Source organism: Heterobasidion irregulare (assembly GCF_000320585.1).
Source record: "Heterobasidion irregulare TC 32-1 unplaced genomic scaffold scaffold_09, whole genome shotgun sequence".
Taxonomy (NCBI): Eukaryota; Fungi; Basidiomycota; class Agaricomycetes; order Russulales; family Bondarzewiaceae; genus Heterobasidion; species Heterobasidion irregulare.
In genome coordinates, this window is record NW_009258205.1 from 1,797,663 (window position 1) to 1,814,869 (window position 17,207).

At 50.1% G+C, this 17,207-nt stretch overlaps 4 protein-coding genes across 4 annotated transcripts; all 4 read right to left on the reverse strand.

The window, feature by feature from the left end:
- Nucleotides 1–554: 554 nt before the first annotated feature.
- HETIRDRAFT_57977 (ABC transporter) lies at nt 555–3,160 on the reverse strand (the record flags this gene model as incomplete). Its single annotated transcript, XM_009551371.1, has 11 exons — nt 555–663; nt 728–824; nt 887–984; nt 1,072–1,355; nt 1,417–1,596; nt 1,658–1,739; nt 1,804–2,066; nt 2,132–2,262; nt 2,315–2,437; nt 2,498–2,942; nt 3,005–3,160. 11 exons carry the CDS (start codon nt 3,158–3,160, stop codon nt 555–557), a joined length of 1,968 nt encoding a protein of 655 aa, XP_009549666.1.
- Nucleotides 3,161–3,772: 612 nt separating this feature from the next.
- HETIRDRAFT_325165 (uncharacterized protein) lies at nt 3,773–6,943 on the reverse strand (the record flags this gene model as incomplete). The annotated part of the gene is made up of 11 exons (XM_009552042.1): nt 3,773–3,895; nt 3,949–4,143; nt 4,202–4,579; nt 4,639–4,901; nt 4,953–5,073; nt 5,126–5,275; nt 5,330–5,513; nt 5,570–5,733; nt 5,795–6,307; nt 6,365–6,704; nt 6,780–6,943. The coding sequence occupies 11 exons, from the start codon at nt 6,941–6,943 to the stop codon at nt 3,773–3,775; spliced, it is 2,595 nt and encodes an 864-aa protein (XP_009550337.1).
- Nucleotides 6,944–7,386: 443 nt separating this feature from the next.
- Nucleotides 7,387–8,435, reverse strand: HETIRDRAFT_165537 (uncharacterized protein; the record flags this gene model as incomplete). The annotated part of the gene is made up of 4 exons (XM_009552043.1): nt 7,387–7,521; nt 7,573–7,864; nt 7,915–7,970; nt 8,028–8,435. The coding sequence occupies 4 exons, from the start codon at nt 8,433–8,435 to the stop codon at nt 7,387–7,389; spliced, it is 891 nt and encodes a 296-aa protein (XP_009550338.1).
- Nucleotides 8,436–8,653: 218 nt separating this feature from the next.
- Nucleotides 8,654–17,071, reverse strand: HETIRDRAFT_479514 (uncharacterized protein; the record flags this gene model as incomplete). Its single annotated transcript, XM_009552044.1, has 34 exons — nt 8,654–8,949; nt 9,004–9,714; nt 9,770–9,878; nt 9,928–9,947; nt 10,008–10,071; nt 10,127–10,374; nt 10,430–10,828; nt 10,892–11,553; nt 11,616–11,973; nt 12,033–12,580; nt 12,636–12,719; nt 12,776–12,904; nt 13,036–13,130; nt 13,185–13,216; nt 13,271–13,509; nt 13,563–13,684; nt 13,738–13,781; nt 13,842–13,904; nt 13,962–14,229; nt 14,279–14,459; nt 14,517–14,847; nt 14,905–14,970; nt 15,032–15,074; nt 15,128–15,140; nt 15,198–15,225; nt 15,281–15,297; nt 15,351–15,486; nt 15,548–15,653; nt 15,700–15,712; nt 15,770–15,805; nt 15,859–15,967; nt 16,024–16,340; nt 16,393–16,829; nt 16,879–17,071. The coding sequence occupies 34 exons, from the start codon at nt 17,069–17,071 to the stop codon at nt 8,721–8,723; spliced, it is 6,450 nt and encodes a 2,149-aa protein (XP_009550339.1). The 3' UTR covers nt 8,654–8,720.
- Between the last annotated feature and the right edge of the window lie 136 nt (nt 17,072–17,207).

The window sequence follows — 17,207 nt, forward strand, 5'->3', positions numbered from 1 at the left end:
TTTATTGCGTAATATATGTTTCCGCCCGGTTTCTTCCCAACACCGCCTACTCCGCCGAAGGCTTGCATGAGTTTCAACCAGATCGCTTCCCATGGCGAGACCTCGAGCAGGGCTTGCCATAGCAGAGTAGATAATCGAACAAAAAGATCTCTCGATGCGAATCATAACCCCAACCAGATCAAGCATGTACACGCGGAATGCTTATACCACAGAATGCACATCATGCGATACCTTCTCAGCGTACTCCTGTAAATCATGTAGATCATGCACGAAGCCTGGGATTCCTCGTTCCCCTGGATTTCCATCTTCCTCCACACATTACGCCAATAAGTCACCCTGAAAGCCGTTATCTGATATGCTGTATACGCCATACTATTTGGACCTAAGTTAGTGTATCCGGAGCTACTAGCCACTTCTTAAGCTCCCTCCTCGCCTTCAGCCGTAACTCTATCATGATATCGTGACTCGTGATTCATTCTAAGAATAAGCCGAATGACATCTTACCCCAAAGGCAGAGGGATAGAACAGATGCTGACTCACCTTTAGCATCAGATTCATAGAAATGCCTCGGCTTGCATGCGCCACAAGCGCGCATACTCGCCTTCGCACTTCATCAGCTCGTTGTGCGTCCCCACCTCCACGATGGCCGCGTCGTTCATGTACCTGCTCCCAGCGCGATCAGCAATCTCCTCCGCCTGATGAAACGTCAAGCAGAGCGATGACTCACAGGATGATATCGGCATGACGCGTCAGATTACCGAATCGATGCGTCGAGAAGACCATCGTTTTATTTCCCCTCAGCTCGCGCAGCCGCGCAAATAGATCTGTGACGGTCCATATGAGGTAACTCGGATGAGAACCCTGATCGGGTCCTTCATTCACTCACCGTGTTCAGCTGTGGGATCCAGCGACGCACTTGGCTCGTCAAATAATAGAAGGCCGACCTTGGGATCTGAAACCGAAGAGCGCATAAACGTCCGAGACCTATATAATAAGATCGACCAACCACCCCAAGCCCACCGACGATCAGAAAAAGGAGACTGACACACAAACAAAGGATATAAATCTTACACCGCAAGCCGTTGCATTTGTCCCCCACTCAACATCATTTTGTTCGGCGAGTCGCCGCTCATAAAGCTTCGCACACTCCCGTACTCCACTGGCCGCCCGAACAGCGTCTGCGTGCCCTCCGGCAGAGTCGAGTACACGTCGCGTACCGGTCGCTCGAGGTACGTGTCGAGCCCTTCCGGTAGGCGCTCTATGAACTCGAGCGCGCCGCCGAGACGCGCAGCCTCGCGGACCTTATCCTCGTCCGGCACACACTCGGGATCCCCGAGAGCGATGTTATCCCTTATCTGTCATTTCACGCATCAACATCCTGTGCGACGACAAGAAGTAAATGAGAGCAAGACGCACGGACAGAGGGAAATGGCTGTAATCTTGGAACAGGATCGCCATCGCGCGCCGTAGGTCGGCTAGTCGCAGTGTCTTGATATCTTTTCCGTCGAGAAGGATCACACCCTCGGTTGGGTCGTATATGCGCGCGACTAGCTTCAAGATCGTGCTTTTCCCAGAGCCGTTCGCCCCTACGATGACCTGCGCGTGAGTCACCGTTAGCGCCGACATTCTCGCGCGTTGGGAATGAAGGGCTACTCACACAGAGTTGGCCTGGCTCCATCTTGAACGAGACATCTCGGAGCGCATGATCCTCGCTCCCAGCGTACTGGAATGAAACGTGCCTGCAACCCCCACGTCAAAAGTCAGCGGCCCCCGCTAATCCATTGATCCCACACGAAAGCATACCTGAACTCCAAGGAGATGCCGGCACGGATAGTCTGCGGGTCTTCAGGGAACGGCGCGTTTCCATCTTGTATTCTATTAGGAATATTGGCAACTTCATACAACTGACGCAGGCTCGACAGGCGGTTTGAAACGGAGCCGACCTGGCTCAAAAACTGCGTAATCGTCGCTGAGAAGGACAACGACGTTTGTTGGATCAGACTTAGAGACGCAAGGGAGAGTGGAACGGAGGTAGGGTATTGGACAGCTCGGAGCGTAAAAACAATCTAAGAAGAATTTCATAGGAGTTAGTGAGTGGTAGTGATGAACAAAACGTGTCGAACGCACGTACCTGAGGCAGCGCGCTTAACGGTTCACGAAGCAAACTCATAAAGTTGTTCGAATGTTTCATTTTCCACTCATTGTACAAACCCCAGAAGTCTCCACCTCGATCACCGAGCCTGCCTGTGAGCTCCCGATATTCTGAGATGCGTGTGAACACCCCAACACATTTTCAAACCCGACGGACACTTACGCGCTGTGAGACTGTCGGTAAGATTGCCTGCGACAAGCTCTTTGCGATGGCGGTCGCCAGTAAGGAGCTTCTTCAGCCCCTCGCTCTTTACAAAGTCTTTATCAGCAGCCGTGGCCGCCCAGACTGCGTAGACGGTCAACTGAAAGCTCGAACCAGTCCCAACAAAAACATCGCACGGCGTACCTCCAGTCGCAGAGTTCATTGGCTCAGACTTGAACAGCACCAAGATCTGCTCCGCGAAGCACAAAATCGCGAGCAGCGGCCCGTCGCGCTGCTCCCTCAAGACCGAGATCAACACGGTGACCTGAGAGAGAAGCTTGACGAGCACCGACCCGACGCCGACCAGGCTGTTCACCGCCGTCCAGGCGATGCTGCTCCGGCTCGTCGGCAATGTCGCGTCAACCTGTTCAGAGACGACAGGATCCTCCCAGGTGGGCACATCGAGCCTCGCCATCGCGTGGAACGTGTGCACCGAGTAATATCGCCTGATGCGTCCATTCAGAATCGCGGTCAATCGTTGGCGGAAGTTGCCCAATATGCGGGATATGAGAGAGGCAAGGACGTGCCCGCCTGCGATGCGGATGAGTGCCTCTTTATCAACAACTCTGTTCTCTACGGCGGTCTGAACCTAATGACCCCGCGATGACACGTTAGGGCATCTAACGCAGCAACCAGCTCGAGAACACTTACGATATTCAAGAGCTGCCCCGAGTACCTTAGAATCCGCGCATCACTATCACGAACAATCCGTACAAGCAAAGCAAAGTCAAAGCTCACCACAACTTCATAGCAGGTATCAGCGCAAGCAAAAACACCACAATCCCATACATGGCCAGTATGTGCCATGACGCCTCCCCCACGTCCTTCATCGTCCTCCAGAAATAGGGCATATCCTGCAACATGCCTGCGTACATTTCCGCGTTCAACAGCCACGTATGGGGCACATACGCCAGCAGACTGCGCCGCTCGCGCCGAATGTACAGGTCCCATACGCCGATCTTGACGTGTTCGACGTTCGTCGCGTCGTTCGGGTCGAAGGCGCCTTCGACGGTTTTGTGTCCGCCGCGTCGCCGACGAGGTCCTCTCCGGGCCATTGTGTCCGAGCAAGTTGGATGAAGAGCGTGTGAGATGGTTCGTAAATGGTGGAAGTTGACTTAACCGGTTCGGAAGCAGAATGGGCTCGCTCGCCGTTGACGAGATGGTGAGGAGTGGAAGGAAAGAGTTATATGTAGCCCACTCGCACGCAGCATGCTGATATTGTACTAGGGTTTAGAGTTGGCGTTCAAGCGGGCCTTAGCGCTTGAGGTTGGACTTCGAGGAAAGTCATGAGACTAAGTGATGAGAACGGTGACGCTGCGCAGTTACTGTGCTGAGCGTCAAGACCACTGCGAGTCCTCAATTTATACATAAGACACGTATGCAAACACCATAGCGCTACAAAAGACAGCCCCGCTCGCCTCAGAGCGCGATCTCCACGTCCAACCTTGCCAAATACGAATACACGTCCGGGGACAAGCGATACCTGAGCATGCCGGCGAACATCATCAGCGATCGTGACATCTTTCTCAAAGATCCGAGGCTCTAGGAGGAGATAGTCAGACCCCATACATGGATGCTGGTAAGGTGTGACGTACCGCTTGTCGACTGCTGTCTGACACGCCTGATGCTTTAGTCCTCTGATAGACCGCAGCAATACAGTCCATCGTAAGCGACAGATAGGATTGCAGATTGCGCTGCAGAGCCTCGTGCAGATCCCGGAATTCTTCCGCTCGTCTCGTAATCTTAGCCACATCTCCATCGAGAGGTATCAGATCCGTCGACTGCAGGATCTGTAAGAGTCACGAATGTCAGATTGGTTTCAAAGAAAAAGAAGCCAAAGACCCAAACCTCCAGAGCGTTCTCCACCCTCCCATCCGCTTTCGCATTCGTAGCTTCACGGATGCGCAAGAGCCGGATCACGGTCTCTCTCTCTTTACCTACCGCTCGGTTTGTGCGTTCATAATGTCGGACAATCTCCGTGGCGGTCTGCTCGATGGCCTTACCCTTTTCGCCTCCTCCATTTGGCTGAGCCACAGTATTGCCGAGCGCCTGAGCTAGGCAGACGATTACGGTCTTGTAATCGCCGGCGAGGTTATACAGTTTGATAGCTTCCAGCACACGATCATTCTCCTCGGAATGCTTCGCCGCACGCACAAGGATCTGTTCATTGAACTGCCGCGAGTCCTGGAGCTTGAGCAGTGCAGCGCCTTGCTCGATAACGCCGTTCTGGAGATGAAGAGCGAAACTTGAATATTTGACGGCGAAACTCTGGAGGATGGACGTACGAATCGTGTGCCATCGGCTCGGAAGCCACCGACGAGTTCATCCCAAGCAGGGCCAGAATGAGCGAGGATGATGATCCTGCGAACGAGTTCAAGGGCATTCTCCACTTGTTCTTGCCCAATACCACCCGCTTGGTCCGAGTTGAGTGACACGGTGTAGACGTACTGCAACGCCTCCTTGGCGTCCATTTTGACGAATTGGCGAACGTAGCGCCAAATGAGTGTGGGGAGGCTTAGCGCAGGAGGTCCATTGGGGGTCAACGTCACTGATATTGAGATTAGCAAATGCGAAGACAATGCGGAAGAATACAACGCACGGGTCATGTCCGAAGTTTCCATTCGAGAGGGCATACGGAGCAGGCCATGATATGAAAGCGCGATGGCCAAGTGAACGGCTTCGATCTCGGTCTCGGGATTTTCCCACATTGTTGCAACAGCCTGCAGAAAAATGAGTGCCGTTGCATCGGACGGGTAAGAAGAAATTGTTCACCCGCTCGAATTGGCCGCATAAGAGTAAGATGGAGGCCCATAAACCGACCTTGCCCGCCTTCTGGCCGGGCGGGCCCTCGAAGTGTCGCTCTCCATATCCAAGCAAGGTTTCTGCCAGACCGCGAAGGCCGCCGTTTTCCTCCTCATCAACCTATGCCTGGGGTATTAGAGACAATGCTTTAAGGACTCAAACGAGGAAATTTACCATCGCAAGCTGGAACCATAGCCAATCTTCAGTCGTGGCAGTGACCAAAGGCACGGTGCGTCTCGAGGGGTCCAGTCTGCCCATCAGCTTATATAGAGCCAATTTGAAAGGGTCAACAGTCGTGGAATGAAGCATGTGCGCATTGTATATCGACTGAATATGATCGCGATGTGGTTTTGGAAGCCTGAAAGACCTTTGACATCGAAACACAATCTCGGGAAAGTGAGCGGAACTGCTTACCGTCTGTCAGGGGACTCTACCCAAGTTTTGAAATGTGACACAAAGCTATCTTCTCGATGCTCAATTGCTTGCTGGTACTTGAATGCCTCCGCAAGCGCTTCCTGAGCGTGGCCCGTCCGCACTAAGTAGTACAGCTTGGCCCAGAGAGGCTGACTGCCAACCAACTTGATGAAACATTTCCTTAGCCTGCCAACATCACCCTGAAAATTGCAAACGATCACGCACCTCAATCCGATCCTGCCACTCTCCATTTCGGTAATACCGAACCAATAGGAACGCGCGCACCTTGTTCGCGACGCTCGGGTCTCCGCCCAGTTTCGCCTCGAACGGCCGCGCTAGCACTGCGCGGTCCAGCACATCAAAGTACTGCTCCTCCAATGCCTCACGCCCGCCTCGCGCGATCTGCCGGCGCAAGTCTACAGCGTCGCGGGATGCCGGGTCTCCGAGGTACGCGCGCGCGTGCTTGCGCTCGAAGAGTGGCGTGTTGAGGATGTGCGCGCCCGCGTGCTCAAGCGGCGGCAGCGCAGGCGGCTCGCCAGTGATCTTGGCGAGGATGCGGAAATTTTGGATGATCTGCTGATTTGCTTCTGGGCTGACGGTCAAGGAGGCTTGGATGAGGGCGTGTACAATAGGGTACGAGACGCCGCGTAGGCGCGCAGCGTTGAGTTCGGTTATGGCGCGGTCGTAGGCCATCATCTTGTTCTGCATTTGCAAGGTTGGGCTTGGGCCTGTGCTGAGCTGTTCACGACGCTTATAGCTTCAGTCGCGTCATGGAAGAAGTGGATTCGTACTCACTGCTAAAGAATTCCTCCCGCGCTGATTTTTGTCCCACTTAGCCAGCGACTGATTGTCACCCGCGACGCGTCCCCCGAGCTCTTCGAATACCCTCTTTTTGCGCGCATCCCAGTCTTTTCGACTTCTCTCCTCCAAGATTCGATAAAAGTCCTCCTGGGTCTCCCTCCGGGCCTCCTCAATAGTCGATATGATGTTTTGTTCGTGCGCGTGGCGTAAATATCCCGCAACATCTGTGTCTTGAAGTGGGCGAAGTGGCGAGAATGTGGTGGAGGTGTTTAGATGCGCTATGGCGTTGGCAAGAGCGGGTGCATCAACGTGCGCTTGCGCCAGCAAATAGTTCCTGCGAGCATAAAAATAAAGTCATCAGGCGTTGGTTCTAGATGTTGCCTCTTAGGGATTCTGGAAACGAACGTACGCGCGCCCACTGTCTGTAGCAGCACCTGACTGGCGAGCGACAAGGCGTCTTGACTGCGCCTCTATTTGATCAAGCGAAAGGTTGACATGCGGGAGGTCGGGTCTTGAGAGGTGCGAGGTCAGAGCTTTCGACGAGGTCAAAAGCGCAGAAAGGTCGGAGGCCATATTCAGATCCGCAAGTCACGATAGCACAGTAGAAGCAGATGTATAATTAAGCTATCTCCACAGATGCTCGCAGTCTTGGCCTTTGGGGGTGTTGGTAAAGGAACGAAACCGTGGAGAGTGGCAATCGTTGAACGCGACGCGGTCAAGACACGCGCGCCACTTCGCTATACTTTCCCACAACCGGCGAAGCTTTATGTAGAGGAACTCATATCGTTTGTCGATTTATATATATATCAAAAATAAGCTAAACAGCTAGGGCGACTAACGATTCATTCACAGGCATGTTCCAAGGAGGCTGTTGCCCACAGGCACTGGCTAGAGGCTTCGTACTTACGCTAACTCAACTCACCGAAGATACTAGTAATTCATTTTAACAATGATCGTTCCAAACGTGATCGCAAGATGAAGGGCAACCGACTCATGATGGATCCATCTAAGGCCCGCTATCGTTGCGTCGAGATCAATTCCTCTTCAACAGTCGCGTCGTCTACGTCGTCTGCTTCGCCCGGTTCTTGATCTTTGTCCTCTTCCTCACCTTCATTGGAAGGAGCTGATGCTCCTGGCTGCTTCTTATGGCCCTGAATGTAAGATTAATACGTGCGTACGAAGAGATCAAAGCGGCTGCATACATGATAGACGGCAGTCCAATAGCCTGCCCAGTACATTGCACCTAGCGCACGGTTAAACGCCTCGTCTTGGCTCACGAAACCTTCAGGCGCTGTCGCTAATTGATGACCATCAATGCTGGGGACGCGTGGTATGATCGCAGAGGAAGAGGTCAGCGACGCGTCATGATGGGGAACAAAGCCCTCAAAGTTGATGGGTTGCGAGTCATCGGCATCCACTCCTGGAGCGACGTTGGTCTCTGACTTCTGAGGGGATTTTTTAAGCTTTGAGGGGGGCGGTGGGATATTATACCATCTATGAACAATTGTCAAGCATGGTAAAGGAACAGCAAGTGAGGGGCGTACAGAGGAGATTTTTTCACCGGTTCATTTTTCCACGACTGATCCGTGCCATGGAATGCCTGCCCGAAGAGAATGGTAGTTGAGCGAAACAGCCGCAGAAGGCATAACAAACATACTTCGTATTCTGCTGCCGCTGACTCCCATGCCTCGATCAACGCCGAATCATCCCAGATCTCGTCGTGTGTCAACTCCCTGCTCTCCTCTCCTTCCTCTTCTTCATTCGCTTCTTCCTGTCCCTCGTCCTCCGGCTCAAGTATGACTTGAGTGGTCATGGATATAGATGATTCATCGTCGTATGGCATCGGCTGCACGGCGCTCCCTGGATCGTCCCAATGCTGGACATGACGCTGAGGCTCTGCGCCCCTTCCGTATTGGCGGCCATTGCGCGGATTAGACCGCTTCCTCTTCTTAGGATATGGCCCAGCTGAAGACCTTTCTTGTTGCTGCGGTGTTACCGATGGGCCTGCATGCGGGGAGTTTGTAGGGACAATGTCGTCGTAGGACACTATTGGTCGCTTGGACATCTGGAGCGGTAGGAGGAAGAGTTGGGAGTGACGTAATCGATTCCCTCTATGTCGTGGTTCACACGCTGGCTGGCAGTTAGTACTTGTTCTCTCTCTGCAATCTGTAGGAGCCCGTACGACTTGTTTTTTCTGCTCGACGACGGTGACTAGGGCATCTCTATGTGCTCTTCTCAATCGTTTTCAATGTGCAAGCCATCCTTTTCCCTAATTCGAGTGAGCAGAAACAAATCAATCATGACTGCAGACAGTATACAGGCTTCGCTAAGCTCCGTTGGTAGTCGTATCCTACAAATCTTCGAGGTTCAACAGAGGCCTCCTCTTCGCTTTCCTCAAAGACGTTCCCTTGATCACCAAATTGATATCTTCCTCCACCTGTATCCGCTGCGGGAGCTCGTCTATCAATTTCTTCGCCTTCTCGGCACATTCTTGCAGCTCCTTTTCATCAAAAAGACGATGAAAAGGTGACTTCGGCTCCAAAAGTTTGAGGAGCTTCTTTGCATCGTTTGAGATGCGGCTGGATAATGAAGAAATCAGCATCTCGAGAATGGTAGATTGAACCGAAGCGTACTTCATATCCTTCTGGCAAAGAATCAATTCATATAACTTGTCGTATGAAGCGCCCTTCTTGCGGCTTCGGGTCGCGTCAGCCTTGTTGACGCGGGCTGTCTCCAACGTCCATTCCAAACAGATTAGGAGATGCGGAAGGATGCCGAGGAACAATAGGCGATACGATCTCTTCGTCCAGTCGATTCCCCGTGATTCTTTCAGACAATCTGCGAACAGACGCGCGCGAGAAGCTGCCATACTGTGCTTTCGCCTTGCAGCCTGTTCCTGGTAGTAACGCCTGCGCTTGATCACGCGCCTATACGCCCTTTGGATCTTCACTGCGGCGGACCGACGTTGCATAGCTACAGGGGAGGATTCGTCATCGTCCAAAGCTCGAGTATCCTCCCCCTCTTGATCGTTTTCCGCGCTGCTAGGACCTCCCACATCATTCTGGCTGTGCTCGATTTCGGATGAGCCATTCGCATGCGCTCCCAAACGCAGCAATTGGGAATTAGCCTTCGCCATAGTCGGAAGTGAAGTATGGGCTTCTGGGTCCAACAGGGAAGGAATATCCTCGATGTTGTGGAAGACAACTCGCCGCACTCCAGATGGCGTGTACCAGTCCTCGAAGTCTTTGTCCGAGTAAAGCTCCACAATCTCATCCAGTGCAGAATGACCGGTAGAAGCCCAGACGGCTTCCTTGAGATCATCCCACGTCTGGGCACGCACGAATCTGGGGGATTGTTGAGCTTAAAAGAAAAAGAAAAACAAGGTGGAGACCGACTGACGGCTCGTATATGGGTGAAAATAGTCTTTTCCGGTCTGGTGTCCTCAGCGAAGTGATTCCCTTTAGGATCGATTCCTGAAGATGACCGCCGTCCTCAATGTTGTAACCAACTACAGTGTATTGTCAGCTTTTATCCTATGGTGAGTAAATGGCACTCACGGAGGCATATCGCTCTACAACTGTAGAGGATCAATTTGTTTTCCTTTATTCATCATAGAATGATATCTGAGCGAACTCACATTCTCGCGATGGATAGCGCTATGGCTGTCTGAGTGTCGAGATTGTGAGGTTTGAAGTGAGAGTCTAATGCGATCAGGTCAAAATGATAATTTGAGTATGTTGGCTTTATGATACCCACCTTCACGAAGCTGCCACGAGTAAAACCACTCTAATAAGGACGGAATACTGTTCACTACTATCATGTAGGATCGATGCTGCTGATTTCTGAAGTCTTTCCAGAGCTCCAGTACCCACGCACGAGGAAGCGTCACGCCGTGAAGCGCCCTTTCTTGAATATTTCCAGCTAGAGCAAACAAACCACAAATACGGTCGAGTAAATGACACATGGCGCCAATATGTATGTTGACTCGGTTGTCGACGACAAAACTACGGCGCTCACGTTTAGAACAGCTGGTGGCATCTGCATATGGCATACACTTACGCGAAGAACGATGCTCCACGGGTAAGGTCTAGGCTAGTCAAGCTTTTCGAGAAGCCAACAAAGCTGTGGAGAGCATATCCTGAGCGATCTTGACCTATGCGTAGCCGAGGGTGTCTTTGTATCCAGGAATGTACACAGGGGATTTTGTTAAGGGTTTCGTCCATGATCCTTTTGTCCACAAAGTACCCGATCGTAGTGGCTTTCATGAAATTCGTGAGGAAAGTAGCTTGAAGCTCTAGCCTGGATGGATTGAGATTGTATAACACATCCGGGATCCATAACTTGACCGTTTGTAAAGCTATTTCGGACTCGGCAATGTGATCGATGCGAACAATGGATGCAGATCCATGGCCAGAGCATAGGGGATTGAGAGCGTCGTCCAAGCGACTTAACCAAAACCTGACGATCATCCAAAATGAATCAACATCAGCTGATGATTCGGTTAGGTGGTTGTATGCATACCGCCTTTGCTTCATGCGAGTTGGGAAGTCACCAATCGTTAAATTTTGGAATATATTAACGATGAGGATCTGTTGAAAAGTGAATCTGATCCTTCGATTGAACCACTCGGCATCCATGCTGTGCGCCAACCGACAATCGTGTCCAAGACAAGACCCGAAGCTAGCAGCCGTGCACGGGTTGAAAGTTTCCACGTATGAGCCCTTGGCGATCTCGTCTAAAATTCTATCTTGCAGTCGCGCAGTTAGATGTCTTTGAAAGAGCTGCGTAAACTGCCAGGTTGACACCGGGATCGTCTCCTGTTCTCGATTCAAAGTCTCCGGATGGATACGCAGGAACAAATCACCAAAATATGTCTGGGGTCGAAGGAATACCTGGTCCGAGGTCGACTGACAGCAAAACAGCCTCTGGATGGTGTCCAATGTCGAGGGCCGCTTATCGATGATTATTTGGTACATGAGGTCGGCGTAAACATAGAACAGTCGCAGAGACGAGACAGCCCTCAACTCCGTGGATACATCAAGCTGGCCCAAGTCTTCAAATAGGTGGTCCAGGCACAGCAACGCTGCAGGGGCATTCTCGAGAGAAGGACGATCGCAATACCAAATGGCAAGATGCTTCAGCAAGGTCATATCGGATGCATAAATTGCCCTAAACACCCCCGCCTTGACATCGAGAGACATTGTTTTAGTGATGATCGAAGCATACGAAGTATCGTTGAAATCACCTCACGGACGTCGCTGTCTTGTAGATGGGTAGGGTCGAGGTGTGTCAAGTATCCAAGCAGGTTTTGTACTTCGACATCTACTGCTATAGAAAGATCGTTAGGCTGGACACCGAATGATAAGTGCATCCACAGTCGGCTGAGAATGTGTCGCATAGCTTCCTGCGACGCTTCTTGGTTTGCATGGTCCTGAAGGAGTAGTTCAATAGCATATAAAACCTGTCCTTCATCAGCATAGCTTCGAGCCGCCTTCATGACATTTCCACTCTTCTCCAAGAAATGCGCCGTGGTGATACCAAAATCTAGATCTTGCATGAACTCTTCTTGTTCCTCTGCATCATCGAACAATTCGGCCGCTTCCCTAAACCACGAGTGAGTCGAAGAAGTGAGTGTTTCATTAATATCAGACACAACACGCACTCGAATTTTTCTTCATTCAGGTAGGCACAACGAGCAGTCATTTTGATGCGGTCAGCTAGTTCCAGATTGAGCTCGCCTTTGTGCTTTTTCAATATTGAAACAGCATGGTCCAGCATATGAGCGGAAAGGTAGAAATGTGCAGCCTCATTGTACAGGGAAGCTTTCTCGTATGCTTTCGCTGCCTGGTCATACTTTTTACCCTCCACGTAGCATTCGCCGGAAATTCGGAAAAACTCTTGAATCTCACTTTGCTTGGATGTAATGGTTCCACAAGCAAAGAAAGCGCGGGCTGCCTCCAGGAATGCTTTCGTTGGGTTTTTGGTGGCCTGCTGGGCCTGAACTCGGAGCTGGTAAGCAGATGCCACTGATACTTCGCGCTCCATGTGAGCACGCTTATAAGCATGGATGGCTTGTTGGTACTGATGGCGGTCGAAAAGCCCCTTTGCTCTGGCCGTCCACTCTTCTGGCTTGGATCGGACAGCAAATCTCGACATATCATCAGTGCCGGGAATTCGAACTTCTACCAGATTGTTGTTGGCCCAGTATGTCTGAGAAACGGTGTGAAGATGAGTGTAAATCTCAATTGATTGTCAGAGCACTTACCCTCATGGGCGCGCAGGCATCGGACTGATCCAAGAACCACAGATTTTTGCGTGCTCGTGTGACCGCAACGTACAAGAACTTCAACTATAGAGTGGAGCGCTGAGTAAGTGCACTTCGGATGCGATTCGTGATCGACGAACCTCATTCCCGACCCCTAGGTTGTCAACGCCCGTTTGAGTTGACCCTGAACCGTTGGAGGCGGCCTGGATGACCCGCCGCCATTGATTCCGATCAACTTGTGAGTCGACGAAGAAGTTGTAGATGAGAACCTATGATGGCATTCGACATAAGTGAAATTCAGTTGGCCCTGCTTTGGGGTGCCTACATCATCAAATTCCAGGCCTTTACTTTCGAACAATGTTCTAGTAATGAGAATTTGCGCATCAGCAACGTCTCATACGGAAAAAAGTGCTGGAAGGACGTGCAGAACCATGCCTATATTTCCAATCCTCTTCTCCAACTCTTCTCTAGCAGTGGCATCTCTTACGAGGATGCCTATCATGAATTATAATCATTGAATACCGCATGCAGAGTTTAATTAGTGCTTACATTGATTATGCCCCAATTCAATCATTTCGTTTCTATATAGTCATGGTTCATTAGTGTGGATAAGGACTACCAATGGACTGACGCACTCGGAACTGGAGAAGAACTTTGAAAACTCGAATCCATCCCATCCGTCGAAAAAGACAGGCTTGATCCCATCTACCAAGCCTTTCTCCTTATCCAGAATATCAATCGAATCACTCCAGAAGTTCTTGATCAGCTCAATGATTGAATGAGCACAGTTAACGATACCCGCATGAGAGCGGTAATTAGTCAACAATTTGAAGAATACAGGCTTTTTCAACGATACTGATCGCGCGGATTTTTTCTGTGCAGTTGTTCTTCAGTGATGCTGTAAATTCGTGTTGACAGATTCCTTACCTCCATTTCGTATAAGAATGATGTCAAATCGTTGAAACGGAAGGCGCTCCCGAATGAGATAGTTTGGGCCGTGTCTCCAGCCCAGAAAAGGCCATTTGGGTTCTTGCATACACACCGAAGCACTGAGATTGAAAGAATTCAGAGCGAGGGATACATTCCGACGAATGAAAATTACACAAGGCATCTATGAGAAGGATGTCCTGAACTTCATCAACATATCTAATAGACATTGCATTAGCTCATTGATCATATAAATATGTACGGCACCAATGAACTCACAAAAAGTCGACTTTCTTTCCAGGGAATCCGTTCTCTTGAATACCCTTGAGAACCTTGTGGGTTCTGTGGATGGACGACTCGTTAGGACCCATGCCAGTGAAACGATCGAGGCCATATCACCTGTCCGCGGCATCCCAATCTCCACGCTCCCTCTTGATCTTCAAATAATGCTCAAACAACGTATACACTGTATCTCGCGCTGATACAAAGGCAGGATATTTTCGGGTGCTAATATTCTCATAAGCTGTCCTATCAAGACGCCTCATTTGATGCTTCAAGGTTTCTTGCGACCCCTTGATCACTCCTGTCCAGACTTGATCAGCAGTTCTTTTGGTCATCAAATCGCGGAGGAACTTGCCAACGAACTCCCCGAAAACCATCCACGGTACTGTAAAAAAAGCCTCAGAAAAAATTGATGCCATCTATATGATGCTTACCAAACCCCTTCTTGAGAGATCGAGGAAAACGTGGCCAATACCGATTCTTGAACGTCTCATATGATACCAAGTCCTCTCGCTTGATTGTAAACAACGGGTTTTGACCTTGAATTCGTCTCTGTGCGTTGGCTTCCAATAGTCCGGCCTCGGGCTGTGAATCAGCGTTGATGAGCTTCGCAAGCTAGTCGTATTGATCATAAGTAGTTAAGAAAAATTGTTTGCACAAATGGGCACTCACCATATCGACAGTGATAAATAACGGGAAATGTTTATCTGAAAGTTCGCTGAATCTTTTCGGTAATTCATCGCGCCAATTAACGTCTTCTTCAATATCAACCAAGCCTCGGTCACTGTGTGCTCTCCATCGCTCAAGGAGGTCCCCTATGTGCTGCGGTGTGTTGGTTTCTCCTGCAATCGATCTTAGAAACTTGATGAAATATTCCTCGACTTTTTCCGCTAGGATACGAGACTGTGTAACGAATACCTGGCGCGGTCGAGGGCTGGGACAACCTGACTGTACCCACGCTCTCTCTATGCCGAACATTTTGAACAGCATGGTAGTCGTTTTACTATTCAGTCCTCGCAAGTCAATCTCGGTTAAGCCATTCTGAATAATATGTGCTCACCCCGTTCCACTCCTGCCTAAGACATAGCACGAGTGTGTATGCTCAACAACCTTTTGTTCTTGAGGCCTAGATGAATATCCCGTCGTCTCATGCATATTGTGAGCATACTTAGATAATTGATGCTCACGAGATGCGGAAGATGTGGGCCACGGCTTCGTCTGTCAAGAGATCTAAAGCCCAACTATAAAAGAGCCATGTGAATTTTAAGACTAGTAAGACCAACTGTTGAGGACGCTCTGATATAATGATAGATATCAAAAAACAATTCAACAAGGGCGTTTGACGACACTCACTTGAGATGCAGCAATGTATTTCTCCAGGCTTCAGTGTTCCCAGTAAGCTCAGGCTCAAGATGTATGAACAATCATCGACCTACGCTAACAAAGAATGGAGCTGTCCAACACATCTTGAGCGGCCTTCTGCACAGATATAAGTAAATGACAAACCTCCTCCAAATCTTGAGGGCCGATTTCAGGGATGTCATATGAAGAACCGCTGGCTTCTTCTTCAGTTGTAGCTGGAAAGGTAAGTGGAAAATATACGTCCTCGCCCGTGCCACGAGGATGATCTCTTACACTGCACCTACACAGCGTGCATGGTCATTTTCACGCCCTTGATCAAACATGGACAACGAAGTGAGTACCTATCGCAGTATGTCTTCCCAAATTGTCGTGCTTTGACTTGAGCCAGGTTGTCCCAGAACACGCGAGAAATTTCAGAGTGGTTGAAGAGGCCATATATGGTCAAAACTAATGGATTCAGTTATCAGTGAATTTCGACTGTGGTCATATCTACCTTGATGATCGCCCTAGGGCCGCATGCCTCAAGTCAGTACAAGGTTCGAGAAATGAGCTAGCAGACGTACATCGGAATTGAATTCTTGAATGACATCGACTTGATACTAAAGCACAGGAAATCAGATCCTGCAGGCGTTCTGATCAATCCTGAACATACCACAATCCTCAAATCTCCGGGAAGTCTGACTTCATAGATTGAAATTGGAGCCTGGGAAACAGTGATTTGTTTCTGTGTTGCCCCGGAAAATCGACCATTGGAAAGCTCCCTGATATGAGTGGACGAGCTCAGAATCTTCAATACAATTTTACAAGAGGCATATACCTGAGCTTGTTCCAAACAATCTCAAACGTCCTTGCATCACCTCTGCGACGTTTTCGCAAATCGTCCTCAGCACGGCCCGATAGAAAGATACGCCATTCGCCAAATCCTTCAGCACTCTCGAAATACAACGAAGCTTTGAGGCCCTGTGTGACGATCGTGATGTCTAGCGCTTCTTCCTCACGTGCAACACTGGAGGTCGGATTCTGGACCGTCACAGGGTGAAGGCTTGAGGTCTCGTCAGGACTGGCAGCTTGGCTAAGATACGCTTGTTTGAATGTGTCGAGAAGTTGCGGACGGCGAATGATGTCGAAAAAATACTAGCATAAAATGATGAGTTGCGTTACAATGGTTGATTTATCGACGAAATACCTCAAGAATACCCTTCTGGTCCCTCAAGATTTGGGAAGCTAATTCCTTGGCAGCTAAAGAGCTCACGGGGACCCGAACATCCATATCACGGAACGGCTTCTCATCGAATGTCATCGTTGACCGAGCCATCGCCTTGGACATTTTTCGACCTCGCGGAGGATTTTGTTTTTTGTCTGAAGCCTCTTGGATCATGGAATCGTAATAATTCGCTATGGTAGGAAGGGTTGCTAGAACGGGGGGCGCCAATTCAACTGCTCGCATGCATAAATCGAGATTTCCAGGCTCGTGTTCGTCTGGGTATGATGTTGAAAACAAAGCCGCATGAAGTCGAGCTAGGAGCCGCATGACCAGAAGATTAGGCTCATAGTCTTCTAACGTAGTCGGGAATTGGTCGCATATCCAGTCACGTAGAAAACAGAAGGTCTTCTGCTGGACGGCTGTGTAGATATCAGTATATTATCGAGGGTCCAGATGATTTATCCGTACCAGAAAGAATAAATTTAAGCACAATGGGGCTCAGCATTGCGTGCTCGACGATAGTAGACACAGTTTCGATATCGATAGTCCATTGTAAGGCTTCGAGGGCGGTGCGGATGGCGTAGTCGTCGTTGTGCAGTAGCGATGGATTGAACACATCCAGGCCTTTCAAAAAAGCTTTATCCTTGATTCGAGACTGCATGACGAGAAAAGCTGAGGAAGTGTTGATGCTGTGAGACGATGTTGGAATATATAGGTGGGGGGTGATAGGAGGATAGAAGCAGCTGCGGAAAGCAATGAGGCAAACCCGTGGAGAGCCGTATCAGGACGCAAGAGTG